Genomic DNA, 27,500 nt, shown 5'->3' on the forward strand with positions numbered 1-27,500 from the left:
TCCAGTAGATCGCAATATGGGAGAGGAAGAGGATCAAATTAGATTTCCAAGCAATCTAATCGATTACTTGCCCCCCCCGGGTGTAGGAATGCATGCCATTGCCATCGTTATGTGTGAGTGTGTGTTCAGGATGCCCCCGCCGATGGAGGGGGGTGGTGGTCATGCATATTTAAAATTTAATTTGAAATCCAGAACCCCAAAGAATGCCCGGTATGGTTTTGAGGTTATGGCGGAATCGTTTTTTTTTTTATTTAGTTTTTTGGATGCCGCCGGCCAACTGCGTGTGCCGGATGTATTATTTGTGGCATACGCACACACGCTCACACGCATACACGTCCGGATGAGGCCACTTTTCGAGCCAGAACCGTGTACCTTCGGGTGGCTTACTTACTTTATTCGCGAACTGTCGTCATTCGTTGTGGGTTTTTCGATCGATTTAGATCGAACCCAGCACCCAGCCGGTGTCTGGTTGTCTGACCGACGTGTGTACCGCTGTCCTGTCCGTTTTTCGTTTGGAAATGGAAACATAAACACCAAACACACCCTATGCCAATGGCCAGCAGCGGGGTGGACCTGCAACATTTACAAACAATCGGGCAAACGAAAGTAAACGTAAACGAAACCGGGCGCCCTGTTTCGCCTCACACCTGCTGCTCCGTCGTCCTGCGCTGCCAAAATGGTGGTGCTTTAAGATTAAGAAATAGGCAGCAGGAAGGCGGAGCAGGGAAAGGGTCCCGGAGAAGAGAGTGCCCGCGAAAGGTGGTGCCCGAGGACAAGATAAATCTTTCGCTCTGATAAAAATAAACTCCAAAGCCAGGCCGCGCGCGCGCGTGTGTGTGTGTTGGCGTTTATTGCGTTAACCGCTCGCCGGCCAACGAGCATTCCCTCTGGAATCGGAATTCACCGACAACGGGGCCACAACGAAAGAGAGAGCGAGAGAGAGAGAGGTCTGTGGCAGCCACACACAGCGGTTTGTCATAATTCATCACGACCACGACCGGTGGCGGCTTGTGGCTCCGAAGCGAACGGTTCAGCTCGTAAACATTTCATCTACGGCAGGCGGGTGTATGGACCGGTGCGTTGGGCCCCTAATATTACACAGCCTCCTCCCCCAGCATCATGTGATCATGATGAGGTTCAGTTTTATCGACTTTCGGCTTCTTTTTCGGCTGCTTTTTTTCGCTTTTCGTGTGTGTTTCTTTTGCAGAAACCGCTGCGGACTGCACTGCACTCATATCTTCAGCACCTACGCCACCTCAGGGCGTTGATGGTGATGATGATGATGCTGGTGGTGGAGGATGGCATGGTTGCAACATATAAATAGCATTAAAACCGGAATTGCCAGTCCTCGATTGGGCCTCGGTCCATCGGTTGTGGAGGAATGTTAATATGCCATTTCATCAGTCCACTCGTTGGATGCTGTTTCGCAAAACTGAAAACGTAATTCAAATCGTACACAAATGGTTTCATATGCTGTAACGAGCGTTTAGGACATTATCATAAATATGCTTGAAGCAGTAGATAAATACGGTTGAAGGCCTGGAGAGCAACGGTTGGGGCTTGGTAACTTTTGGAAGTGAAACACCAAGACGATGAGTTCGTTTCAATCCTTGGATCAAGTGAAAGCATTGAAAACACGTAGCTTGGTTATCGGTATAACCATATTTCTTGTGAATTCAATCGTCCTCAATGAATGGAATCTGATATATCAATACTTGTTTATTTGTTTTACATTAGAGCTATTAGGCAACTACCAACAAGGTTTCAATCGTTGGCGGACGATCCGAGTAGACCTTGATTGCAAACGAATGTTTGATCGTAAATCAGTCCTTGTTCGTCCATCATCATATTGAGACCGGATTACGGGTTTTGTGGTATGTAAGTGATAAACTTATCAGCCTTTCAAGAATATATTCGTAAAATGTTAAATCCCTCGAAACAACATCGGCAAAAACAAAGCAATTTGTAGTGCCGCGCGTCCTCGAAATGACTCAATGCATTTCAAGACTTTCTAGCGGTTTACCCAAAACTCACGATTTCGAAGTCGGCGCCTATCGTAACATTGTTGCTACGATCAATCATCTTGAAGTGAAAAAAATACTTTTTCTGTGCATAATTTAAAAGGTAGCATTGAAGATTGTTTTTCTATGATTTTTTATGAATCTGCTTTGTTGATTTTTAAAACAAATAATAGCACCATTGGCGTTTCTTATATTGAACTAGTTTCGAGTGTTCTATTAACCAATGTTGATATCCATTTGAAAACGGTATCTTCAAATAAACCCAAGGTGGTCCCGATTGCTTGATCAATCGGTTTGCGAAGGACTTCCGGGAGACGATGGGATCGATACTGCGAAGAAGTTGACTTTAGGAATCGAAAGCAACAAAAAAAACATTAACCATCCCACGGGACTACGGGGTAATTCCCCGACGAGTAGTTGTACGGAGCAGCAACAGCAGTACTCCCTTTAGCGCACTGTACGGTTCTGTAGGGCTCTTTGTTGTTGTTAAATCGATACGCTACGAATACGCAAACGGTCCATTTCCTTTGGGCATTTCGCACCTTCAAGAAACACCGCACTTCAAGGTACGCCGGCATTTGCCATGCCGTCTGCACGGCTTTGAAGTGAACGAAGAGAGTGATAGAGAGAAAGCGAGAGAGAGAGAGAGAGAGAGAGCTGCAAAAAACACCACCGACCTGTGCACCTGGTGCCGCAGTAGGTGATCACGTCGTCGGTGAGACAGATCGGACGCGAGATGCGCCGTGCCGCAGACGTCACGCTTCGAATGGCCAGGGATGATCCACACGCACGCACGTCCGTTCCTTACACCGAACGGATCGGACAGCGAAATGGATGGCATCTATTATTAGCTGCTACCAAAGCACCATGACCTATCCCATTCATGGCATGGACGCATAACGCGCGCGCGTGTGTGTGTGTGTGTGTATGTGTGTCCGTCGGAGTCGCAGTCGGACACTCCGGCGACGATGAGGGCTGGTGGCAGGAAATGTCGTGCGTCGGAATGCCGAAAATAAATCCACTTAAAAACACTTTGTCGTAATTAAGTGTCGTCTGGTCGGTAGTGGATACCGCGGGGAGACGAGAGGCAGCCATGCTCCGGGTCTTGCTTTCATCCAGTTCATCATTCGTCGACAGTCGCTCGAAGATCGGCCGACATATTTGTCAGCGAAGATGGCGATTCCATTTTCATACTTTGGCCACTGATTTGCCATCATCAGTGAACCAATTTTTTACCGAATTACCTTTATTTGTGGTTTTATCCACCTCTTATTTGTGGTTTTATGCTGCCACAGAAAAAGATGCTAATGGACCCGAAAAGGAGCAATTTAAGCAGTTGTTGGTTTTTTTTTTACTAATCCTCTACTAACATGGTACGTGCCAGCAACGACAGTTTATTAAAATGTTTAATCATATTTAAAAGAGTAAAAGTCGGGAGTAATAAAAAAATAGTGGATTGAATTAGGATCATTAGTTTTGACGAAAAATACATAACTTCAAATCAGTTACAAGTCTATAAAGGAACCTTTTTTATTCACTCCACTTCAAGCCACGTTCTTAGAATTATTGTTCGAAGAATATTGTTCATGACATGTAAACCGTTAAGCTTACGTTTTTGGCATTTTGTGGTAGTCTAATGGATGGTGCTGTTAGTGGTTATGTTAAAACTTGTTGGCATCAACAAAGGAGCATCTGGAACATATTTACGAGCACTAGTAACCTGTTCCACTTGAGCACCGGTTGCAGTTTTAGACAGCTATAAAGTTGCTCCCCCTTTTTTCGAGATGCACATGCACTTACACAGGAGCAGCCTGCACCTGATGACGACAAAAATGCCCCCAAAAATCCCTCAAATGCCAAGCCATTCACGTACGCACGCAACATCATCATGCCGGCGGCACATTCCACGGGAATTGCATTTACGGTGCGGTGTGCCAGCGCCTAAAGATGGTGCCGCCTGGCAAAATGCATTTCAAGCGGGGAAAGTTAGTATTTTAGGAACGCCCTTCCCTCTCCTCACTGGCCAGAAGAAGAGAAGCAAAGGGTTAAATCATAATTTCGCTATTTTTAAATGTAAGAATCACCAACCGAGGAGCGTGCATTTGATGGGTTTATTTGTGTGGTGTTCTTGGTTGGTTGCTGTATACTATTAAGTGAAACAGCATACAGTCATTTGAAGAAAATGTTTTAAAGATCAAAGCCAACCGGCTAATGCAGCTAATGCTTTTGGAATATTAGTAGCGCTGGATGCTTCTGGAATACATTCATGACGTTTCTCCTGCTTGTTCCTCGCGCCTTGTGCTGCCAGGTGAAGGCGCTGCGCTCAATCAGCGCCGTGCTGCTGCGGCAAACCCCCTTCCAGAATGAGCACGCCCCGGAATAGCTGAGAGCAAAAAGGGAGGAAATTAAAGGCAGGTTCTTCGACCCTGGCCCTGCTCTGGGTTGTCCTGCTGTTTGGGTCACGTTCGCTCGACCATACATCTCAGTCTCGCTCAGCAACCTGGTTAATGATCCCGGTCTATTTAGTTTCTCCTCCTGTGGCCACTTAAAACCCAGCCTCGGAGATGAGAGGACGATGGTTGCAATGGGGGCGCAAGGTGTCCTTCGTTCTGCGAAGCTGTCAAGCGAGAAAATTACTTCCAGTTGCTAGGGAGCGCGAAATACATTCCACGCTTAAAGCGGGCTGCACACGCGCACTACTATTGATCCAAGTTAGTTTAGATTTTTTAGATTGTTTTCAAAAAGATTGTTATTATAAAAAATATTGCTCGGATAAGAAAAACGCAAAATACATCAAAGTAGCATAGAATATTGACCTAAATTAAGTGTAGTATGCTGGTTACTAGACATGACGCTTCACTCAAGGACTCGCTCTCTCTCTCTCTCTCTCTCTCTCTCTCACACACACACACACACACACATCGTACATTAGCGCCATCTGATGGTCGCTCCCAAAGACACCAACCAGTAACACTTCTTCTTGATCTGGAGTAACCGCTTTTTTTCCGTGTAGCAGCAGCAGGGGCATAGCACAACCGGCACCGCAATGAGAATGGACATGTTTCGGTGGTTGCCGGGGGCGTGCGGTAGCCTTGGGCCAGCCCTCATACCCCCCGCCCACATCGCCGTCCTGTGGTACTTCTGGCAGAACTATTCGCGCTTCGTCGACAAGCGGTTCTGTTCCTGCTCCTGCTGGGATACGGTCTTCAAAGGTAACGACCCCAGAATCGGAAAAATTCCTTGCATGCTTTTTCATAGTGTCTTTCCTCTCCTCAGGCACGTACGAATCCGGCATCGCGTCCTACAAGCACATGTACTTCAACGCAACACAAAACACGATGAAGATGTGGTTGCTGATCGTGATCGGAGTGATCGCGCTGTACGAATGCACCAAGCACTTGATGCAGCTGTTGCTGCAGGGCAAGGTACGCTACACTATGATCGTGCTCTTTCTGCTCTCGATTTTCTCCCACTACTACGCCTGGTGGGCTTATCTGAACTACTACAACGACGAGTACTACCACCAGTGGAACCATCAGCTATTCTTCACCGTAAGTTCTGATTCCTGCCCCACATCCTAGAGAGAGCTCTCTCACCTGTTAATCATGTTGTTCTCGTGTATGTTCACCGACAGATCACCGAACTCATATCAACCAGCTTCGTGTTGCATCTGGCGAACGCGGAGAATCAGGTGACGGCCCGCAAAACGCTCAGTATCGTCGGTATCGCGCTGCTCCACATAATGGCCAGTGGTGTTGACCAGTTCATATCAAACGTGTTCCGGGGCGAAGGATATCCACATCAGGTAGGCATTGATGACGTCACGGTTGTTGTACGATCTCACACCACCGTCTCTAACCACGGTCTCTTCTGCACAGGTTGTACGGGATCTGGGCTTCATGATACCGGATGTGATGCACCTGGTGCTGCCCCTGTGGCTGTTGCGTCAGACGCGGCTCGAGAGCTTCAGTACGCGACCGTTCTACCGGGATCGTAACCTGCGCCGCGATGTGGCGCTCATGTTCTTCGTCGTCACAGTATTATTCACGATCTGTTCGTTTCTGTAAAACGGGAGCTGGCCAGCGAGCAGGGGAGGTCACTCGCTACCCCACGGCGAGACTCTCGCAACACAGCAACGTAACACTCTTCCCACCCGAGATTAGACTACCTAGATGTATTTGTGTTCCTTCATATTGTGTGATCACCACAATCAAACCAACCAACCAACTAACCAACCACCATTTTATCAAATCGAACCACCACCACCCACCACCACCGTCCTTGTACGCATCAAAGAGAATGGAAAAGGATGGGGGGGAATTCAAAGCCAAAAGTAGAAAGAAAAAAAAAGAAGAGGCCAAGCGCTGTATCGTTCCGTGTGCGTTACGTCGTCAGCGCCTAGATTCTTCCGTTTTACGAGGCCAGACCAGGTCGGGCAGGGTAACAGTAGGCAGGATTACATATCCAATAGCAACCGACGAGACGGAAACGCGGCCAGCCGGCCAAGCTGCGGCCAGTTATCAAGCATACGCGCTTATCACGCGCTGAATGGCGTGATTTTTATTGCAACACCGTTTTTAGCAACCGTCGCCGATCACGACTGACGGAGGATTGTGCGGATCTTTTACTTGCTCTTTCAGTGGCCAAAGGGCTCTGCAGGGGCATGCCGATGGCATCGCCATATCAGCCTACTAGGATTCGGTGAACTAGATTCCCCCGCGCGACACGACAACGGGCAACGGGTGATGCGGCTTGCGGCTGCTTGATCGCGTAGTAACAGGCATGGCAGAATGGTAGTCCGTGGCTCGTTTCCATGGTAGCATTTTGAACGGGAAGGCAGCATTTTATGCGAAGTGTAGAACGAAAAGCGGGCGAGAGAAGAGCATGCTGATCGTGTGGGTGAGAATGTGTGCATCTTCTGGACTCCCCTTTTTGCTAGAGTGTAGACAATAAATAACAAAAATAAATCTTAGGAAAAATGCTAACCAATATTTAAGCAGAACGTACACAAACCCTACCAAACCAGCTAACAAGTTGAAGGAGAATTTCAAAAGGGAATAACAAGTCGGTAGCAACATGGTAGGATGAGGATAAGGAGTAGTAAGTTAAAATTAAATTAACCATTAAACCATTCAAAACCGACGGCAGAAGGAGGCGCGTTGGTATGAATAATACACAACTGAACTGACTATGGAATACGATAGAAACGGAAGCGGTCAGAGGATACGTAAACGAAGCGGTAGACAGGAACTGCTAGCTGAACTAACGACGGGATCAGCGGAATCAAAATGATATCCACCAGTAGTAGCAGAAGAAGAAGGATGTAGCGGAGGAACGCGGTTCCACTTGACCATATCCTTCCGGAAGGGACCCCGACTCCCTACGGCTTCGACTTCTGACCGATCTTGTCGCTCGGCGCCACACTAGCGTTAACGAAGGTTTGGAGTGTGTTCCGCATAGCTATTGAGTATGAGTCCGCGTGTTGTGTGGTCTTCCCTGTTAGAGGTTAGAGCCCGGTTAGTCTCACTAGATTCGAAGGCGCTGTGTGCTGTGTAGAAGAGATCGTTGAAGTCTTGTAGGAAAAGATGGCGATGGCGATGTGCTGTGTACGTTATATATCATGCGTTTTTAGGGAATGTGGGAATACATATGGAATATATGGTTAAAACGAAAAGGACGAAACGACCGAACACATATATCAAAATGAGACAGAAAGAGAGCAAGAGAGAGTGCATATAGTAGCAGTACGTGCGTACCGTAGCAAAGCCGTAGTATTGTGTACGAGCGAGTAGAAACAAATAGCAGTGGAAGCCATTAATAATGAAGGATCAATTCGAAGAAGTGAAGAAGGGACCGCCGTGAAGGAGCGTATTTTAACCAATTGTTTCCAACCGCGTCGAAGGCAATATTGCGTATGGTGCGTGTACGTGTGTTCGATCTTCCGTTAGACGATAGATTCATTTATAAACCCACAAGGATGATTCTTTGATAATGTTATGTTAGTGCCCGATCGATTCGTTTTTATAAATGCTGATGATGAAGATAAAGGAAGATGCAGATGTACCTCGAACGAGTAATAAATTCCAGTTCTGTTTGGGAACGACCGGCGTGACTGTTCGGAAGATTTCCGCTTCTTTTTCGTGAATACTACGGAGAAAAAAAAGGAAAAGCGGGAGCGAAGCCAAGGTCTCGATAGCGCTGCAGTTTTTTACCTCATACCGAAATCAGCTCATTCAAGTAACGTAGTAACGATCCGATCCAAGTAACGTAGAGCTTTGAAAGTGCGCGTTGTTCACACCCCCGGACGATTTGTTGACCATATCGCCTCTGCTTTTTCTCTTTCTTCATTGCGAAACAGTTCGATTCTTTCTAAATGATTTTATTGGTTCCTTCCGAATGCCCTGTCCGTGGCCATTGTCTGTCGGACATTTGATTCGCTTCTACCAACGCTTGTTTTGCTTTCCTTTCCTTTTCGGTGCTCGATTGCTTCGTGATTTTTGTTTTAACTGAGATAAGAGATTCCTCTGGCAGATCAAGGGTTAGAGATTAAGGAAAAAAAGAGGAGCTTTCGTCCCGGTGTACCGCACCTGCTCAATAATTTGGCAGCAATTCCTGCGATGGTTTTGTCAACATTCTTTTCGTTTCCTCTCGTTTGCTCTTTTCTTCCCTCTCCATGTAGTAGCCTAGCTTTTTAACTGATAAAACAGAAATGGAAATTGGAAGGCTCTTCCACCCTCCCCTCTTCACTCTTTGTCTCTCCTTCTCTCTCGCTCTCTGTTCCTATTCACTACTGCTGCAAAACAATTAAACGTTCTTCATCACCTTTCGTGGCGATCGCGTTCGCGCGAAGTACATATTAATGGACGGGTGTGAAATGATAATAATAATAACTAAAGTAATTAAAGAAAATCGTTTGTCGTTTCCGCGCCACTCGATTTCGCTCACTTTTCGCATGCTTAACGGATAAACGGAGGCCACCGGAATCGCCCCCACTCCCTTTCTTGGGCGTCCTTTGCGGGCGTAGCGCGTATGAACACATTCACACGCACACAGACACACACTTTCACAGTATTTACAACAAGGCTCACAAGGATTGTGTGTTCGGTGATCGTGGTTTGTTTAGATGAAAAATTCCTTTCGCTTCGTCACCTGGTGCCCGGTAGTCGACTGGACGACCGCCTCATCCGGATCGAGGGCGGCCTCCGCACCCTTGTCCTCCTGCGTCAAGTACTCGCCCTTGTGACGGTTCATGTAGCGTCCGATCAGGATCGCGACGAGTATGATCAGCAGCAGTAGCACCGCTAGCACACCTATAGCATGGAGAGAAACAAAATAGGTTCAAATAGAATTTAGGGAAAACCTCAAACATGATTGATTTAAGTAGCGATATGTAATCAAAAATAATGCACCCCAATTCACAATCGTATGCTCCATGTGAAACGGCACGTTCCAGCGCCCACCGAACAATTTAATTGTGAGTTTTGTGACTCGCGCCCGATACGAACGCCTGTCAGAAGCCGCAGTAGCACCCCCAAGGAAGCTGTCAGTAGACACCACCTGTCAGGGAGAACTGTGAGCTCTTTTTTTGAAAATTTGAACAGCAGACAGAGTCCTATTAATAGCCAAACGAAGATAGTTTGTATTTTTGGACAACAACGTCGTGTAGCCGCCTCGTGGTTAGTGCGTTTCAACCCCGTGACCATAATTTCCCGCGTACACAGTTTCATTGGATGAAAAACAATCCGAGCAACGCAAACACAAACTTACTTCCGAGGATGGCCGTGTTGGGACCGTACGCATCGCGCAGCCGATCTTCGTCGATTAGGGGCGGTGGACGTGTTTCCAGCTCCGGTGGTGGATGCGTCACCGGTTCCACACCGCAAAAGTCCTCCGTCAACGGACCCCCTATGGCCTTCACGTTCGGTGGGGGGCTTTGCTGGAACAGGAACTTGAGCGGGTAGATATCGTCGAACTCGACGCGTGAGATGCACCCCACGAACCCGTCCTTCATCGATTCGTTCTTGCCGATGTACATGTACTCGATGTTGTTGAACTGTGCGTCAGCCGAATCCTTGATGTCGAACTTGTACTCCTGCGGCTCATAGTTGTCCACCACCAGCACGACTGTGGAGCCGGAATCTTTGCGCGAGAAGCGCACATCGTGGAATTGGCCGAGACCGAAGTGTTTCACTGGGTAGATCAGCTCCTGCCGCTCGAACCCAAAATCGAACACAACCTTCAGATGGCCCGAGTTGGAGATACTGAGCGTCAGATACTCTTGCGTGATGTTCGAGAAGAAACCCAACAGGAAACCCTTCGGGTTGGTGGTTGTAAAACCAACGCGGATACGCTCAGACAACGTCGACCGGAAAGCACCCTGGAAGTCGTACTTGATCGATGATGACGATCGCATATTGACACCGATTTCTGTTGGGAAAGAGAAGCGAAATTGCTAATTAATGCCCTCAAGGAGATGCAGGATGATCCTCTTACCATCAGCACAGATCGGACCCTTGAAAGAACTCCAGCGGCAATCGCAAGTGAACCCATCGTACCGCTCGGTACAGGTACCATTGTTCAGACAGGGGTTCGACTCACACCGACCGACGCAACCGGGAGACACACCGTACAGACCTCGTTCCGCGTGCGATCGCAAATCGATCGGTTCTCCGTTCAACAGAAGCGCTCGAATGCATCCAACATATCCATCCCGATAATCCTGACGAGCACCGATCGTTAGGGATGAATTTAGATGCAATGCACGCACCGGACCCGGTGGTTCCCGGACTTCCGCCTTCGTAGAACCATCTACAACGAGGCGCGCTTCCTTCCTGTTACGCTCGACGCTCACCGAGTGCCACCGATTATCGTTTAACCAATTGCTCATCTCAACGTACACTTTCTGCGTACCGGTACCGGCCTGATACTCGAACAGCAGCTTCGTGCCACCAACTATTTCGAGCCGTATGAAATCCGTCGGACCACGCGAATCAAGCATTACCGCGTTCTCGATCGTCGTCTTAAACTCGAAGTAAATGTCACCCGAGTGGCCCATATCGAACGTCGGTAGATCGATGGTCGCATCGGGAATACGGAATGTGACTTCATTATTGAACAGACTATCACCCGAGCATCGCAGTGGACCAAGTGTGTACCGGCCAAGCTTCTCATCGACAGGTGTGCCCGTATCGCCGAACCGTAACCCCCGAACCGGTAGGTACTCCTTCTCTCGGATATCACCACCATCCTCGAGCCACTCGAGACTGTTCGAATCGCAGTTACACCACTTGGTCGGATCAACACAATCACCGACCACACCGCACTGGCACTTGCGCGATCCGGGCAGAGCACCGGCCCAGTAATCCATCGGTTGATTGTGTCGCGAAACCCACCAGGCGTAGGGTCGGAAGTTTTCCGGTTCCGAAGGTGAGTTGAAAATGCGCGACGAGCGGCACGCGTACGACAACGTTTGCCAGCATTCGGTAGAACGGTTCAGTAGGGCTTCGATCTGCGGTAGATCGGCTTCGTAGATAATGTTCTGCTCGAACGAGCCCGGTTCCGCGAAACCATCGACTCGGGTTGTATGCTCTGAGCTATGGCTCAACACCGTTACCACGCGACCGTCCGAGTGGAACTCACAGGTCACCGGGAACGGTGCCAGTGGGCCACTGCCATCTACATCGATCTCGATACGCTGTCGCTGTTTTACGTCGTGAACGTTCTTGAACGCGGTACATGAGAGGGCATTCATTGGTGTATGGCAGACGGCTCCGGCGTACCCGGTGCCTGCACACTCGCACGTAAATTCCATCGACGTTTGCTTACACACAGCGTTGTGCTTGCAGGGATTCGGATTGCAACGATCGATCATGTGGCAGGCATCGAACAGAATCTCGCCCTTGCAGCAATATTCCTCTTCCTTCCAGTCGGTCGGTATGCGGTAGTTACCATCGATCGCGAACGAGCGCATGCAACCAACGAATCCATCCTTTGTTTTGCCACCACCGATGTAGTACAGCGTGCCGGTTGTAATATCGATTTGCCTGTAAAGCACAAAGAGAGAGAGAGAAACGTGATTAGATAAATGACAAAAAGGGACGCTAAACGGTGTCCACTCCGCAACACTCCGACTGAATGCGAAAGCAATGAGTACTTTGATTCGAAGAATAAATCATCCCCCTGAACCAAACCATCACGCAACATTCAATCACAGTAGACCGAGTTTCACACAACTCACTTGATCGTCTCCATCGGTCGATCGTCAATGTTCAGGACGAGATTGTTCTTCTTCATCGTCAACATCAGATGATGCCAGTTGCCATCGTTGAACTGCTGCTCATAGTTGTCCAGTATCGTGCCCGGGCTGTGCTCGTAGTTGTCATCCTTTATGCGCACCTTCACCTTTCCATCTTCGAGGAACACCTGCACCGAACCCATGAGGAAGTCGTGGTGCAGCATCAAACCCTTCTCCTCGTACGTACGGAACGCGAAGCTCACGTTGAACGACTTCGAGCTGTAGTAACCCTTCAGTTTGGCGTGTGATCCACGGGTTAGGAATGTAACAGGATTGATCGGTGGTTCCGGGCAGTTGTAGTTTACGTTCACCATCCGGTACCGTAAATGCTCCCCATCGTAGAACGCATCCTTCATCTCGCGGATAAAGTTCGTCGCGTTAAAGTGCAAATTCTCGATGCAGCCCGTAAAATTGTGCTGCACGATCAGTCCCTCCTGGATGTTCGGTACGCCACCGATGTAGAACTCGCGGTTCAGGTTAAGCTTATCGAACTCGCCCTTGATGCGCCGCTGCACGATCACACGATCGACGCTAAAGATGATGTCGCGACGGTTGCGCGAGATGATTACATCATGCCAGATGTTATCATCCAGCAAGCTACCAACCGACAGTGAGGTCATAATCTTTGCACCGAGATCCAAATTCAGCACCATCCGATTGTCCTTGATCTGGAGCGCCATATAATCTCCCTGAGTGCCGCGTGAATACAGCAGTACACCGTTTGGGTGTGCCGTCTTGAAACGGAACCGGATCGATTCTCGGGTAGCAGCGATCGGATCACGCAACAGATCGTACCGCACCAGACCACTACCGTTGAAGTAGACACTTTCCGATTCTAAAAGAAGAGAGAGATATGTTAAAACACCCAGTGTATACTATCTCAACGGTTGCGAAATTACCATAATGACAACCGTACAGTTCCGCACGCAATGAGATCCGATTTTGCCACCGTGTCGGATTGATGCGGATCCACTGGGCGATGATGGGCACCTCGAAGGAGTTCCTTCGGATCGTATCACCGTCCTTGTTACCCTTAAACAGCTGCACGCAACAAAGCGAAAAAGGTGTAAAGTGAGTATCATATCAAAAAAATTCATTCGAAACGGCGGCTCGATCACGAACAGCAAGAGGAGAAGGATATGACAGAAGTGTTGGTGGGAGCAACTACATCATCAAGGAGCACAAAAAGTTAACGGAGTTAGCACAACATTCTAGCATTCTAGGGCGATTGATTAATCGGATTAAAGTTTACTAGCATCTACACACATGCTTATTAAAGTTTACTAGCAAGGGTGGAAGGGACTCTGACCGGTAAGCGATCAGCTGCAACTGGGAACGGATAAGGTATTAGGCGCTTCAGATCAATAACTCCTCCTGGGAAACTGGAAAGGCAGGATGCTTCAGCGACTACTACGACTACTTCCTGGCTTTTTCATCACAGGGACACGAGGCAGGCACACACGCACTAGGGACATTGGTTGGTTGGTGTCTTCTCCGTAGCAACGCCAAATAATAGACACACAGACACAGAAAGACGCCTTCTCGTCTCCATCTCGACTTTACCTGCTCCTCGCCACTACTGTCGGTGACGGATTTCCACAGCTCACCGTCGTCGGAGTACTGGACGATGTACTCCGTCACACACTCGCTGGTCGTAGCCCGGCCCGCTGTCGCTATCTTGCGCACCATCTTCCGATCGCCCAGATCGATCGTCAGGAAATGGAAGTACGTGTTCTCGATCGGTGTCCATGCGGATCGGCCTGGTGTGCATTTGGAATGTTCGGGTTCGGGTTCGGGGGAGGTAGGTGTTAGTCGTCGTGGGAAAGGGAATCCCCAAAACCCCGCAACAAAAAAAGATCAAATCCATTCGCCAAATGCGCCGCAACGCAGGTTAGTTGTTTTTTTTCGATTTTTGTATCGTTTTTTTTCGGTGGGTATTGTTTTAGTTCCCGAGGATCCGTATCCACAGCCCCACAGAGCATATTGGCAGCCAGAGAGATAGAGAGAGAGAAAAGGGGAAGAAGAAAAGTTTTATTTTTCAGATTAGCGGCGTCGTTAATGATTAGCTTTCCGGATGCGGCGCATCGAATCACATTCATGAGTATTGATCGCCCATCTGCGCCACATTTCGCACACTTCTGTTCTGTCCGGTTGATGAAGCTGCTGAAATATATTACTATAGGCCATACTATGGCTATGTACAGACTAACGAGAATGGTATCCTTCACCCATGAAGCCAAGAACCACATGAGAAAGCCAAGAAAGGCGTGTTAGAAATGGAAAGTACCACCGGAAACACTCGAAACCAACGACGAAAGGTGTTAGAGAGAGAGATGCGCGATATGTGATCAAAGTTTTCAAGTGTAACTGCCCAAAACATTATCAGCCAAAGTGGATTATGTGTTATTAATGCAAACCAAAACACACAAACGTACAAACACACACACCTCAACAAACCCATTCACCACACCAAAGACATGGATGGAAGAAGCAGTAGAAGAAGTCGATGCAGAAAAGGACTCAAGATGATGATGGAATGAAGGATGGTATCGAGAAGGGATGGAAGCAGCACGCGATGAAGAGTCGCAGTCGATGTCTGTGCCGGTTTGCCGTTACCTTCGTGTTACCGCCCGACTCCTTGTAGTCGATGTAATCGAGCCCGTTGAAACCGTAGCTGATGCTGTACTCGGTCAGATATTCGTTGCTGTGCGGCCGGCCCTGGGTCTCGATGCGGGTAATGTTGCGCACGTCGCCCAGATCAATTATGAACTGCTGATCGAAGTCGGACTGCTGTGCGGTCCACGTAGAGCCACCTTTTTGGGGAATGTGGAAGCGTAGAAGTAATGGGAAGAAAGATTGGTGACACATGACACAGAACACAGGAACAACAGCAAGGAGCGCCCCAGAAGAGTAATACCAGCATGCAGAAGAAGCGACCACAATAAGCGACACAACGGAGCGAACACGATGGTATGATGAGAACAAGAATTCCGCCCCTCAGGGCTACCCACTCTTCCTCGGATAATAATTGATCTGCTCTGCTTCCGTCGCAAGGATCAATTCGACTCTCTCTAACCGATTATCTCACCCCTGGCCTGCCTTGTGCGACGCGTTTTGTCCCGAAAAAGGGGACGCTGTAAGCACACGAACAGGGAAGCAGTGGGAACTCGAGAGGTCGCGCGATAATGGCGTTCCGGTGGCGACACGTAGCACATGGGAAGCAAATTCATCATTTCTCGATGTGGATTCCTTTGTATCGGAGCAGCCTTTCTAACAATAAACCATTAAAACATTCATGTTGAACCTCCCCGTATTTTGCCCCCTTTTTCTGTATGTGCATCTCACACTTCGAGGATTATGATGTAGACGAGAGGGAGTGCCGCGTTTGTGTGTGAGTGGATCAGCGGGAATACGAACCAACGGTCGGTTGCCGCTCGAGTTTTGAAGAGTGATCCTGCAGCGATCGTATCGCATCGTAACACTTTACAATCGAGAAGGGGCTTGAGAAAGAGTGTGTCCCTCAACACACGCCACAAGGACTTCCCTTTCACCGCCATCTGGAGAGGACGTATGCTGCCGATCAATATCGGGCAACCAAAAATTGAAACATAATTTGTGGCGTCAACAAACGTCGTTCAAAAAGGATTACAACCCTTCCCCTTTTTCGACCGACGAAGCGAAGAGCAGAGCAGCAGAGGGTGGTAATCGAATCCAGGTTAATTTATGCCACCACCGTTCGAAGTGGATCCAACGGAAATGGTCCAATAAATCGTCCGCGAATGATGAGCAGACCGTCAACGGACCATCATTTTCCCGGGAGGGCGGCTACTAATAATTCCAGCCAGTGTGTCACGCATCATCGAACAAACTTCTGCGTGTGTCTGTTAGCTGTTTCTTCAGTCTTGGCACAGAAGCTAGGCGCCACCATTCGCATGAACTTATGGCCGTGGCGTGCGTCTGGGCAAGGCAGCCAAAAATCAATATAGGACACGACATGGACGGCGAATGGCTTGGTGCCAGATGGCACAATCTACGGAGAACGGAGCATTACAGCAAGCTCATAAACGAATAGACCCATTTTAATGTTTGTTGGCAGATGAGTGCGCAGAGTAGTGAAGAGAAGAGCCGCAACATATCGATAAGATGCAATCGGATATGCAATGCGGATACATGGCATACTGCTACCCCGACAAACAAGCGTAAAAATAGTAATTAACTTTGGACCGGCAGTCGTAGGATCTAGTAGACATGGAGTACATTTTACGTTGTAAATCAGGAAACTACATTCCTGGGTCCTCGTCGCGATCTCGAGAAGCATTTTAATCGTCTAGTGAGAGAGCGGAAAGTAATTCGAATTCCAAATACATTCATTCATGCCCAAGCGTAGCCCTCGTCGGTGAGTTATCCGATTTATCGCTTTACGAGTAAAAAAACGTTTCCAACAAACGACCAGCCGGGAGTCAAACGATACTATCAGCCATCGTGCGGGTGTTGGAGTTGCATGCCAACCATACGGGAGCCACTGCAGCGCGAAACAGGGTGCATCACGACCCTTCCAAGATCGTTCTCATCAGATAAGACCACAATTGACGCCTGGGCACATGCTACAAACGTACTTTCCAAGTGCGCATCTGAGAGAATTCGTTCTAGTTCGTTTATACCAGGATTGGCATGTTGAGATAAGGAGAAATCCGTACTCATGGCTGGCGTTCGGCAGAAGCGGGTGTCTTTCGGAAAACTTACCCTCGTTTTTTGCGTGTTTATTGCAGCCAGATAGTCAACCGGAATGGTGTAGGATTGCTGGTGAACCGAACCGCACAAAACCACAGCAGGACAGGTCGCGGTGGCACCTTTGTAACGTGGCATCGCGTGTCGCGAGTTGGTTTTTGGGGGCGAGCCTGTAGGCAAGGCAGTGAACCATGACATGTCCGTGGGAAGAAGCAACCAGGACATTCACCAAACCGGGGAGGACATTGCAAACAAACCTCTGGTAGGACATTATGGATCCAACAGAATCGTTTGCCAAAAACAAAAGGAAAAAAGGCGTAGAAGGGGGATATCCTGTGCGCCGTCGACGACGACGACGACGACAGGTGATAAACGGCCGTTTGTTTGTCCGCAGGTTGGTAAGGTATTTTGAGGAAATTGCTCGCATGTTTCATACCATTAGCGTCCTCCGCCGGGCCAGAGGATGGTGAATGGCAGTATTTATTGCCAACATTATCGGAAGGCTCATCCTTACCTCTCTTCTTTCTTTCTTTTTAGGTCACCACTAAACAACGCCGCCCTGCGGCTCTGTCGACGCCGAGGATGAGGTCATACGCTTATCTTGTAACAGACCAGTCGATTGGTAGTACTAAAACCGTACACGTGTATAAGTATATTTACCGAAAAGAGATGCGCGTAACGGTAAGAGAAAACTCCTTAAATGCTTATGGCCAAATGTTGCGATTCAGTGCGCTGTGCCGTGTTCCTAACAATACAATATCACCCATCACCGGAATAACCGTACCCTTCTTCTCATCCACCTGTCTTTTAGACAGAGTTTCTCCGTTTTACTCCCTCAATGAGATTTCTTGTACTCCTTGTTAATAATACCATCGCAGTAGTCCTCATCGATCGCCAGCAGTGGCCGGTGGCCCTCGATCAGGGTGTTAAAATCGATCAGCTCGAAGCAGTTGCGACTCAGATCCTCCTCCGCTGGTATGTTCTCCAGTGAAACGGCCACACAATGATCGGTATCGATCAGCGATTCCTCGAATCTCCAATCGCGTGCCGGCTCGTCATTCACACGCAGCGTTGTATCGTACGCCACGCGATCGCGCGCCAACGTTTCGTTCCGTATGTGGAAGCTGATCTTTCGCAGATCAATCGTTATGCCGACTCCCACGTTCTTGACGTAGCTCTCCTTGAGACACCAGTTGCGCATGAACGCTTCCAGCCGCCCCTGGTCGTCCGGTCGACCCCGAATGTATTGCCACTCCTCGTCCGAAAAGTTGCGCGTCATCAGACGGAAAAACTCGTCCAACGATTTGCCCCCACCGTACTCGATCTTCATCACATCGATGCCGATTTTCGGCCGTGGGCCATCTTCGAGGGGACATTTCCCGATGGACAATCCAGCGAGCACCGCATACCGACCCTGATGGGACACGTTAAAGTCTACCGTCACGCCGGAGTTCTTGAGGAACGGTTTTCCCTTGGAGTCCCGGCCGAAGGTGATCTCGTTGTACGGCAGTCCGGTGGCCACATGCACGAAGCGCCGCATCATGAGCCGTCCGATGAGCGAAGCGTTGAAATCGTCCCGAAAGACGAACCGCGACAGCCGCAACTTCTCCTCGGGCTGTATGCAGGAGGTGGCCAGCAGCAGATCAGCCGCCGTCGGTCGCCAGCTACCAAGATCGAACGCCCACCGGACGTGGTGTCCCCCATTCCGGAGTGACGACATCCTGTTGCCGTGTTTTGCTGAACGTGTTCGGTGTTTATTGTAGGCACAGCGAATGTGCGAGATTGTGTATCGACACAATTGAGATTACAACGTGTGGCCACGGAGAAGCACGACCATGGTTTTCCAGAAACTATCCGGATCGCGGGTCCAGAAACGATCCGGATATTTCCAAAACGGTTGCCAAAGTCACAACACAAAGCAATTAACAGCTGCAATCGCAACTTTTCCAACGAGAACGACCACGGGAGTGCAGGTTATTGTAATCGCGCACGGAATAATTTAAAGTTACTTAAAAATTCACACTTTTTCACAGCGATTCCCTGAACTCGGCCGTATTTCCAAAACAAGAGTGCAGGAATAAAAAACACTCGACGATAATTCGGGCAAACCAGGGCGAAATTTTCGAGCAGTTCGCCAGACCCGTTTATAAGGCCTGCTTCAACGCTCTAGCAGCCTTTTTTCGATTTTTTTCGATATTTTATGTAATGTGCCGCGTGTCTTACATGGAAATTATTCCTTTTTACTATCCCGTTGTGAGTTTAAACGCTCAAAATGCCTATTTTAGACACCTTCAACACAACCTGCACGCTTCGGAGCCACGGCGAAGTTCATCGAGTGAGAAACACCCAGCTCACTATCGCGCTTCGTGAGATGAATCATCCCGGGGGCCACGGAAACCGTTAAAAACCGTCGCCTCCCCGCATGGACGCCGCCGCGTGGTCATAATTGATCAGGATTGACCGTGATACACGGACGTTCATGCGACGCCCTACAAGTGTTAACGGACGGACAAAATGTGGGTTACCCAGCAGCACCAACAGCACCAACGTGCCCACCACCAATTGCAGCTTGACCTTTTGGTCCGCTCTTTATTACCAGCGCGCGCGCGGCAAACACCCAATCATGTCCGGCCGGCGGTGCTCGTACACCATCGTCAACCGTATTATCACCTTAAGGTCGTGGTGGTACTAATCTGTTGAGCAGATTTAGTATGAAGCCAACGTAACGGCCAAACCGTGGCGTGGCCTGTGTGCTACGAACCGACAAAACAGAATATCCTAATGGTGCGCGAAGAAGCGGCTTAATTAATTCCTCCTTCTCACATTAGCGTTCGGTTACAAAGCTTGTATCGAAATGGATACACACACGGCTAATATCCACCGTTGATATCCTGTGCACAGCGAACCGTCGCGACAATGTCGTGCCGCTGCTGGCATATGTTACCATCAGCGCGCTGCTGAGTACACACTAACCACCCCCACACTCGCGTAAACTTGATAGTAAATGTGGTTCGCAGAATAAGGCGAACTCATTCGACAAGTGCCCGCCCTCAACACTGCTCCCTCGATGCCGTTTTTGCCGATAATTTACATAATAACCCTCTCCCAGGGGGGGACCCCGCAAGGCGATAACACGTTCGCGCATCTGTGGCAGCTGCTACTCCTGGAACGCAGAATGAATCACCGAATGGTTCTCTCGTGCCTGGTTCAAAGAAAGTGGCAAAAACTAGAAACCACTATTGTCGGTCGTTGGCACGGGAGACGAACGACACAACAGCGTGCCTATCGTGTTACCAGCCTTTGGCGGAGGGTTTGCACATCCAAAAACGCGAAGGAAAAGCAATCAATCATACTGCGCCACATACCGGAGAATCGTTCTATTTCTGTACGGCTGTGTAACCGGGCGGCCTACAGATCAGTTTGTGTTGCACAGCTGGTGACAAGCTAAAGGAGAGAAATGGATGCTCTAGAGTTGCCCAAACAGTGCAACAAGCATGGTTTAAGGGTGGCTCATTACAACGATTGATTTGGAGCATTTAGTATCATCCCGCAATCGATCACACTTCAAGTGGGCAGCCGCTTAAGATACCATCAGGGGGCATATTCCGGGAGGCGTCGTGCTACTTGAGATCTCAAGTGGCCATTCAAATCACTCGCTGCCACTGATTATATGGTACTGTCTCGGAGCGGAGATTTAATGATTTAATGTACTTTCAATCTTTATGCCTCCCAGCTCAGTACGATCACGTCTCTCGTTAGCGTCTGGTTATGCCATGGCCGGCTGATTAACATATGTACGAGATTTTGGACCGTACCGTACCGTCACGGTTTGCGTCACTGCACCCACAACTGCACCACACTCTCTTTGCCAGTCGAGGCAGGATGTCGTGGGAAACATAAACCATTGCACAGGCCACCCCATTACCGTTTTGGCACAGATGACGCTCTGTCGGGAGCGACCACCCACAAACGCAGGAACTGCTATCCATCCAATCCAGCAGGGTCGTGTTATAACGTCCCGGGAAAGTCCTGTCATCGGATCGTGTTGGGGATGGTACTGCGGACCTCATTGAAGTTGGCGGCATGACGCAGAAATGCAATTGTCCTCAACCCACACTCCAACAGCAGCTGTTTTGTGCCAAACGATGAGATACACTAGTACCATATGGGTTGGTGACACGTGACAATGGTGGAAGCAACCCAGGAGGGGGGTAATGGAATCAATGTAATGCACCGGAGCACCTTACATGACCAGAGAGGCATATCTGACAAACAGGAAATGTGTGTGCGTGTCCGTAGCAAAACGGACGCCCCATCGATCACGGAGATGCTTCTCGAGCCACGCTGCACAACTTATGCGACCCATGGACACACTAACACGCACCACGCGGTTACACTAACCATCTGGTGTGCGCGCGAGCAATGGTTAAAATGGTTAAAATACTTTCTGACTCTTTTGAAAATAAACTTCACACTTTTGGACCCGATCATGGAGCTGTTTTTGTTTAAATAAATTACTAGAAAACAAACATAATGGAACACGAGAGCACACGAGGAAGAACACAGGAAGGTCAGATGAATTGCAACAAAATATACCCAAAAAACATACAAACGCGCACATGTACCAATAGAACATGCGAAGAGAGATGAAGAGAGATAAGGGGAAGAGAGAGAGACAGAGGAGAGAGTCACACAAATACACAATATACACATGGGAAGAGGCAAATATGATAAGGAACACAACTAGCTCCCAAAACCCTAGATCTAAGTGAGGTGTATATGTGCCAGGAGGAACTGCGGACGTCGTCGAGGAAGGAAACAGCCCGGATCTCCGGGATCACGAAGTCAAACAAACAGACCATAAATCGGATATGGTTCTCCAAGATGGTGCCTGCACGTTATTAGTCTCTAGGCATGGCGTAACATTGCGCGGACGCGCGGTCTCTCTTGTGCCAAACCAGGAAAAACGATGGAAATTTATGCCAGAATAAACCATAAAAAAAAACGTTGGTTTATGTTGCATTCTTTAGCGAGCTGTCGAAGGATGGACAAGAAACAGTTCCACACACAATTTTGCCGCGTCTTCTCTTGGCAACCTCACCCAAACGGCATAAACTGTGAAGAAGCTGGCGCACGGTCGAATGAAGTCAGTCATTGGCACCAGGTGAGCGGATGATTGACATCAAGAATATCTCCTGTTTCTATGGCGGACGAACACGTTGTTCGTTTTTTCGATGATTTCGCGAGGTATGCTTACCGTTTAGTCGAGCATTTTCTGGTCCACGTTCGCGCAGCTGTGAGGTCGCCGAGAGGGCCGCATGCTCCAGCAATGGCTCGCTACACTCGTACTCGGAGTAGTAATCCTTTTGGTAATATTCTGTAAAAGAAAGTGGTAGAAAAAAAAACAGAAGGGAAAAAGATTAGAGAGTGCGGATAATCCCGTTTGATAAGACCGTTTTGGCAGCTTCCGCTCACTCGCTAATGGACAAACATCCTTACCAGAAGCGCGCGCAAAGGAAAACAATTTCCTCTTCCCCCGGCCAAAAGAAACATAATTTTGATGAGGAAATGGCCGGAAAATGGTGCTTCCGTCCGAACGAACTGGACTGCTGAGTATCTAAGTTCCCTCCCTTCTGTTCTTGTTATTAAGCTGGTCATCGTTTCCTCCAGCAAATTCAACGATTCCCCTTTTCGTTTGTGTTAGTTTGGCTTCTGCGACGCCGCCATCGTCGGTATCAAGAGGATCTGAAGTGAATCGAGAGCAGCATCCAATGGCCACACCGTTTAATGTCGATCACAGTAAAATGCCAATCGATTTCCTTTTATTGCTCCTCTAAACGATATGAAGAAGTTCCCATTTTCCAGACCGATCGCGGATGGAAAAGGGTGACACACGATGCGCTATCAACAGGGCGAGTAATTGATTTTCGATTCCCCTGTGAGGAAACCACCAGGAACTGCATTTCAAAAAGCAATTTGTTAAAGCCTTTTTCCGGTCCGGTTTATTGGTTAAAGACAACAACCTCTTGAAACTGCACTCCCGGAACCATCTTTCAGTCCGTGTGTTTGTATCAGCATCAGTAGCTGATGAGGATGCATCCCGATGATCCTAGTCTAAAATGACACAAACCCCCTTGGGACAATGTGCGAATTGAGGCAATGGGCATCGGGTGCCCAAACACCACAGGCACACCCCAGCGGGCAGCTTCCCCTCTCGGATGGGGAAGTCGATGAGCACCGTAGTGCTATCCTTTTTTGGCTCGAGGCAAATTTCCTTTCCTTACTCGCTCTTCGCGCTTCTATTAGTGCTGTCCTCTTTTCGCTCAAGACAAATTTTTTTTCCCGTCTCGCTCTTCACCGATTCCGCGAGAGTCATCCGTGTAAATACGCGCGGTGCTCAACGCGAATGCATCTGTATGCGATCGAGTTTGAAGCGTAAACCGTACTGGATCTTGAGTAGGCTGTGGTTAAAAAATCAGTCAGTGATAGAATCGAGCCGTGTTAAACGTTTTCCGAAAACGTAACGAAAACGTTTTCTGTACGTGCATCTTCGGGCAGCGGAATAGTTTTGCGGTAAGTAAAAAGTGTTTGTGAGCAGTGATAACAGTGATTTATGTGTTATAAAAGTGAATAATATCCTTTTTTGTGTATTTTCAGCCACCTTCGCGTCGTGAGCTGCAAGTCGTATACGGGCGACCGAATGTCCTTGATCGGCCACCTTAGACGACCAACGAAGGAAGCGGTAAACGAGTCGGGTAAGTATAGTGTTGCGACCTAGCTGTTGTGATGTACCTAAAGTGTTGTTAAAAAGTGTCAATAAAAAATTTAAAATGAAATTAAATCTTCGGAGTATTTTATGCGTGCATCCGAAACAGGGTTAGGGGGGTGGGGGTACAAGGAACATAGGAAGGGGCGGGGGAAGGATGAACCTAGGGGGTACCATCACACGCACACCACTACGACGTGCATGACACTAATACAGGCGCAGAACTGCTCGAGAATGAGTGACGACCTCCATAATGAGCATTGACCATTTCGCTATGCAGGGTTCGAACCTAAGATTATGGAGGGATTTGTTGTATGTTATGCAGGGACTGCTCGAATTCGTACTCGATTCTAGCCTGCGGGGACACCCTTCTCGATGCCGTTCGGGGCCGCCGTCTAGCTTACACCAGGACTTCCCCTCCTCGCACAAATCAATCTAGTTTTCCCTGCGTGCGTTTTCCACCCTGTCAACGGTATTGTGGTGTGCACTCCGCCTCAAGGGTTGGCTCTCACCCCAGAATATATCGGCCAGTAGGGACACTGCGCTGCGTTGCTTTGTCGATTTGAAAGCATAAAAACAACAAAAAAGGGGTCGACACAGGACTGGCACACCCCACCAACCGCCGCCACCACCTCTAGGCCAACGGGCAAGGGGTTTTTGCTAGGTTTCCTAGTGAAAACCCGTCCAATAAAGAAGACGGTCGGCAGTGTTGCCGTCGTTAGCAACACGTCGTCGTCGTCGTCGCCGTCGTTGTCTTGGATTGGGTGTGTTTGGACTGCAACACAAATCAACCACAACCAGGCCGTGACGACGGTAGCAAATCTTGGATGGTGTCGCGTGGCGGCTTGGTGCATTGCTTTGCCGCAATGAATATTGAATTTGGCGACGACTTTCCGACCCCCGGTCCCGGTTCCGGACGTCGATGCCAACCATGACCGAGGACAACGGAAAATACGACCAAGGGGTACACTACAAAGGGGTGGAAATCGCCACTGAAGTTGAATGTGTGTGTGTGTTTGCACAACAGGCAACTTTCGAGTATGCTTTGGAATAAATTAAAAAAACAACCAACTAGTAGCAATACTAGGACTACGCTCCATCTGGCCGATTCCGGTGCTTTGGTTCTCCGGAAACGTGAAAATGTTTTGCAACAGAGTAGGCATTGCTTTTCGTGGTGTTCTAGTTACCGGGTACAATCGGTGCCATCAAGCGAATTAACGGTCAAAAGGAGTTATTTGATCCCTCAGCTTATTAGGCTCTACCACCATATCGAAGATAATAATGCAAATGAAAAGGAAATGAAAAAAAAAAACGTTTACATTGATCCGTCACCGAAAACACGCGAATGCACGTGTCGACCATCAATTTTCGTGGGAAAATGCGACAAAAGGACGGCTTGAGGACATAAAAAGACTCACCAAAGAAGAGCCGCCGGTCGGTTTTTTTGATAAAACAAATTTCACACATGCCCCTCTTTTCGTCGCACGTGCCACCATCATCCGTAATGTATCGTAATCGAGGGCCACTTGCCTCGTGCTAGCGAAAAGAGCATCGGAAAACCGGGGATGCCATTGGGTTCTGTTTCATGTTCCGCATAAGAGATTATCGATTTTTCTGACCGGCGTTTTCGTCGTCGAAAATGCCGGCTATACCCCGGTCGTCATCGTATACCGCGGGTCGGCACCGGGACCTTTCCGGTTAGTTTTCGCCGGTACGTTCTGGCTGGCTTTCCCCCACTCCCCGAGTCCTTCATCTGGTGTGGTGCATGCGCTCCACAGCGCTCGCAAGGACGAGAGCGTTCGCTCGTCTGCGCAGCATCCGAGAACAGCGACGACACTCTAGTATGACAGCAGCGACTTCTTGGACATCGGAGTAGTATGTGATGCGCTGCCACGTGTTCGCTCGTCGCTTCAGGTAGTGGTCACGGTGGACGATGGGAGATGAATCATGCCGCCTGTACGTTACGGCGGCGCCATGCGTCACCCTCCACCATCTTTGTTCATCTAAAAACAATTAAAGTGAGACACCCGGTCGTTTTCGTCGTCGTCGTCGTCGGTTCTCGGTGTCTACCTGGTCTACACGGTCCGGTGGGTGTCTCGACCGGTAAATGTCCCGACTTCTCGGCACTGAGCACAGACATGTGCGCGACATCTTTTCGCTATTTTAAGGTTTTCCAACATCGGCCACAGCCACCGGATTAGCGGCAACGCATGCCGTCGTTCGCGCTTTGGCAAACGCATCACTCTAACAACGTTCATCTATCTACCATCGGAAATGCTTGTTTTGGGTCATTTCTGGGGTGCGGGAACGGCAAGATGGATAGTCTAATTAACCGAACATCGGTATAACACCACATCATCTGTGGCGATTTGTTTGTTTTCGTGTTTAACATGTTGTGTGGTCACTGTGCTACAACTTTTCATCGATCTTGGCCATCGAGCTGTTTCTGCTTTCGTAAAAAAGAAAACCTCATCAAAACTGCTTTGCATGTTTCAGTCTGTTCTTAAACAATTGTTAGCCAATGTTGAATAATGTTGAACGTGATCGTTTAGAACGGTGCAAGCCCGAGAGATCACCGTTGGTAGCCACGAAACACGCCCTGAAAAGCCTCACGACGACTAGCGCAAGATCGCGATCGTCACCGTTTCGGGGTGGGGCGGGGAGAGTGAAAACAAACCACAAACAACACAACCACAACGATTCACGGCGACGTCATCATCGTCGTCACCACCAGCGATCAGCACACAGGTTGACTCATCGCGACCATCCCCATCACGGCATACTTCGATGCCACCTCCCAGCCAAGTACAGCAAATGCTCTTTGATTAGATAAGCGAATCAAGGGCATGTGGCTGGCCGCGCCTCCCAGTGATAAGAAGATTCAGCATTTGTTTACAAACAACCGTCGGGCATTCGCATCATGGGCCGAAATCATTCATTAAAATAGAATCTCTCTCCCTTCACCTACCAGGGGAGAGAAGTAGAACGATCGCAACGATCACGCATACACACGCATAGCACCATTTAACAGTCCCACGGAGCATAACAGCAAAGCGAGGTGCTTTTGGGGCGCTGGCCAGGTGGATGCGAAGCACCAACACCAACCACGCCGCCGTGAAGATCAACGCAACACGTTTCTCTTCATCTTCTTCCTTCCCCTGCGCCCTAAACAGGCTGTGTGTCTGCGTGTCTTCACGCGCGTACCTACCTGCGGAAGTTATGCTAACGGCGGCAAGCATAAGAACAATCTTTGTGGCCATCCGTGGCCACCTGGAAATTTGCTGCACCATTATGAAGGCGGCTGCGTGGAGTCACTGTCTCGATGTTCGCAGGTTACTATACTCGGTACCACATTGCACGCTGCTGGCTGGAAATGCGTGAGGACAGGGATTTACGATGCAAGGTAGGCGCCGTCGCCACACACGCACACAAACACTAGCTCGCTTTCACACGCACCGCGCGAATGACACACCTGCAATCTACTCTTCTGGCTTGGTTTTCTTCGCGCGACAATTCACAAAACTACTTTGTGGCTGCTACAAACAGACCCTTAAGAAACCTATAATGGCACACACACACACAAGCACACACAAGCGCGGAAAATGCACGGCTGCTGGAAGAAAAAGGGTGGAATTTGTTGCACAATGTGGCGCTCCACGAGGGCTCCTCGGTAGCCACCGGTGGCGGCGGT

At 48.9% G+C, this 27,500-nt stretch overlaps 3 protein-coding genes across 8 annotated transcripts in view; 1 reads left to right on the plus strand and 2 right to left on the minus strand.

The window, feature by feature from the left end:
* The first annotated feature begins 5,039 nt into the window (after positions 1-5,039).
* LOC125957939 (uncharacterized) lies at positions 5,040-6,088 on the plus strand. The gene is made up of 4 exons (XM_049690994.1): positions 5,040-5,233; positions 5,298-5,572; positions 5,656-5,826; positions 5,900-6,088. Exons 1-4 carry the CDS (start codon positions 5,068-5,070, stop codon positions 6,086-6,088), a joined length of 801 nt encoding a protein of 266 aa, XP_049546951.1. The 5' UTR covers positions 5,040-5,067.
* A 2,296-nt stretch (positions 6,089-8,384) lies between these two features.
* LOC125957911 (neurexin-4) overlaps positions 8,385-27,500 on the minus strand; it is a 19,310-nt gene continuing 194 nt past the window's right edge. For 2 of the 6 annotated variants that reach the window (XM_049690945.1, XM_049690944.1), the window contains exons 2-9: positions 27,018-27,422; positions 22,301-22,420; positions 14,932-15,128; positions 13,215-13,356; positions 12,259-13,150; positions 10,515-12,064; positions 9,789-10,448; positions 8,385-9,331 (exon numbers count right to left, since the gene is read on the minus strand). In XM_049690945.1, the coding sequence (XP_049546902.1) occupies positions 9,141-9,331; positions 9,789-10,448; positions 10,515-12,064; positions 12,259-13,150; positions 13,215-13,356; positions 14,932-15,128; positions 22,301-22,420; positions 27,018-27,099 (3,834 nt within the window). In that variant the 5' untranslated portion in view covers positions 27,100-27,422 and the 3' untranslated portion in view covers positions 8,385-9,140. Of the gene's footprint in view, positions 9,332-9,788; positions 10,449-10,514; positions 12,065-12,258; positions 13,151-13,214; positions 13,357-13,878; positions 14,076-14,931; positions 15,129-22,300; positions 22,421-27,017 lie in introns of those variants that run through there. The other 4 variants (XM_049690943.1, XM_049690942.1, XM_049690941.1 and 1 more) reach the window with 4 other exon arrangements.
* LOC125957938 (L-aminoadipate-semialdehyde dehydrogenase-phosphopantetheinyl transferase) lies at positions 17,659-22,294 on the minus strand. Its single transcript, XM_049690993.1, has one exon. It carries the CDS (start codon positions 18,761-18,763, stop codon positions 17,879-17,881), a length of 885 nt encoding a protein of 294 aa, XP_049546950.1. The 5' UTR covers positions 18,764-22,294; the 3' UTR covers positions 17,659-17,878.

Source organism: Anopheles darlingi, chromosome 3, assembly GCF_943734745.1.
Source record: "Anopheles darlingi chromosome 3, idAnoDarlMG_H_01, whole genome shotgun sequence".
Classification (NCBI taxonomy): domain Eukaryota; kingdom Metazoa; phylum Arthropoda; class Insecta; order Diptera; family Culicidae; genus Anopheles; species Anopheles darlingi.

What these genes read in the sequence shown, in the direction of transcription:
- LOC125957938 (XM_049690993.1), bottom strand. Translation starts at nt 18,763, where the DNA reads ATGTCGTCACTCCGGAATGGGGGACACCACGTCCGGTGGGCGTTCGAT.
- LOC125957939 (XM_049690994.1), top strand. Translation starts at nt 5,068, where the DNA reads ATGAGAATGGACATGTTTCGGTGGTTGCCGGGGGCGTGCGGTAGCCTT. An exon ending in CTGGGATACGGTCTTCAAAG is followed by an intron (nt 5,234 to 5,297) that starts GTAACGACCCCA and finishes TCCTCTCCTCAG; the next exon opens with GCACGTACGAATCCGGCATC. An exon ending in GCGAAGGATATCCACATCAG is followed by an intron (nt 5,827 to 5,899) that starts GTAGGCATTGAT and finishes TCTTCTGCACAG; the next exon opens with GTTGTACGGGATCTGGGCTT.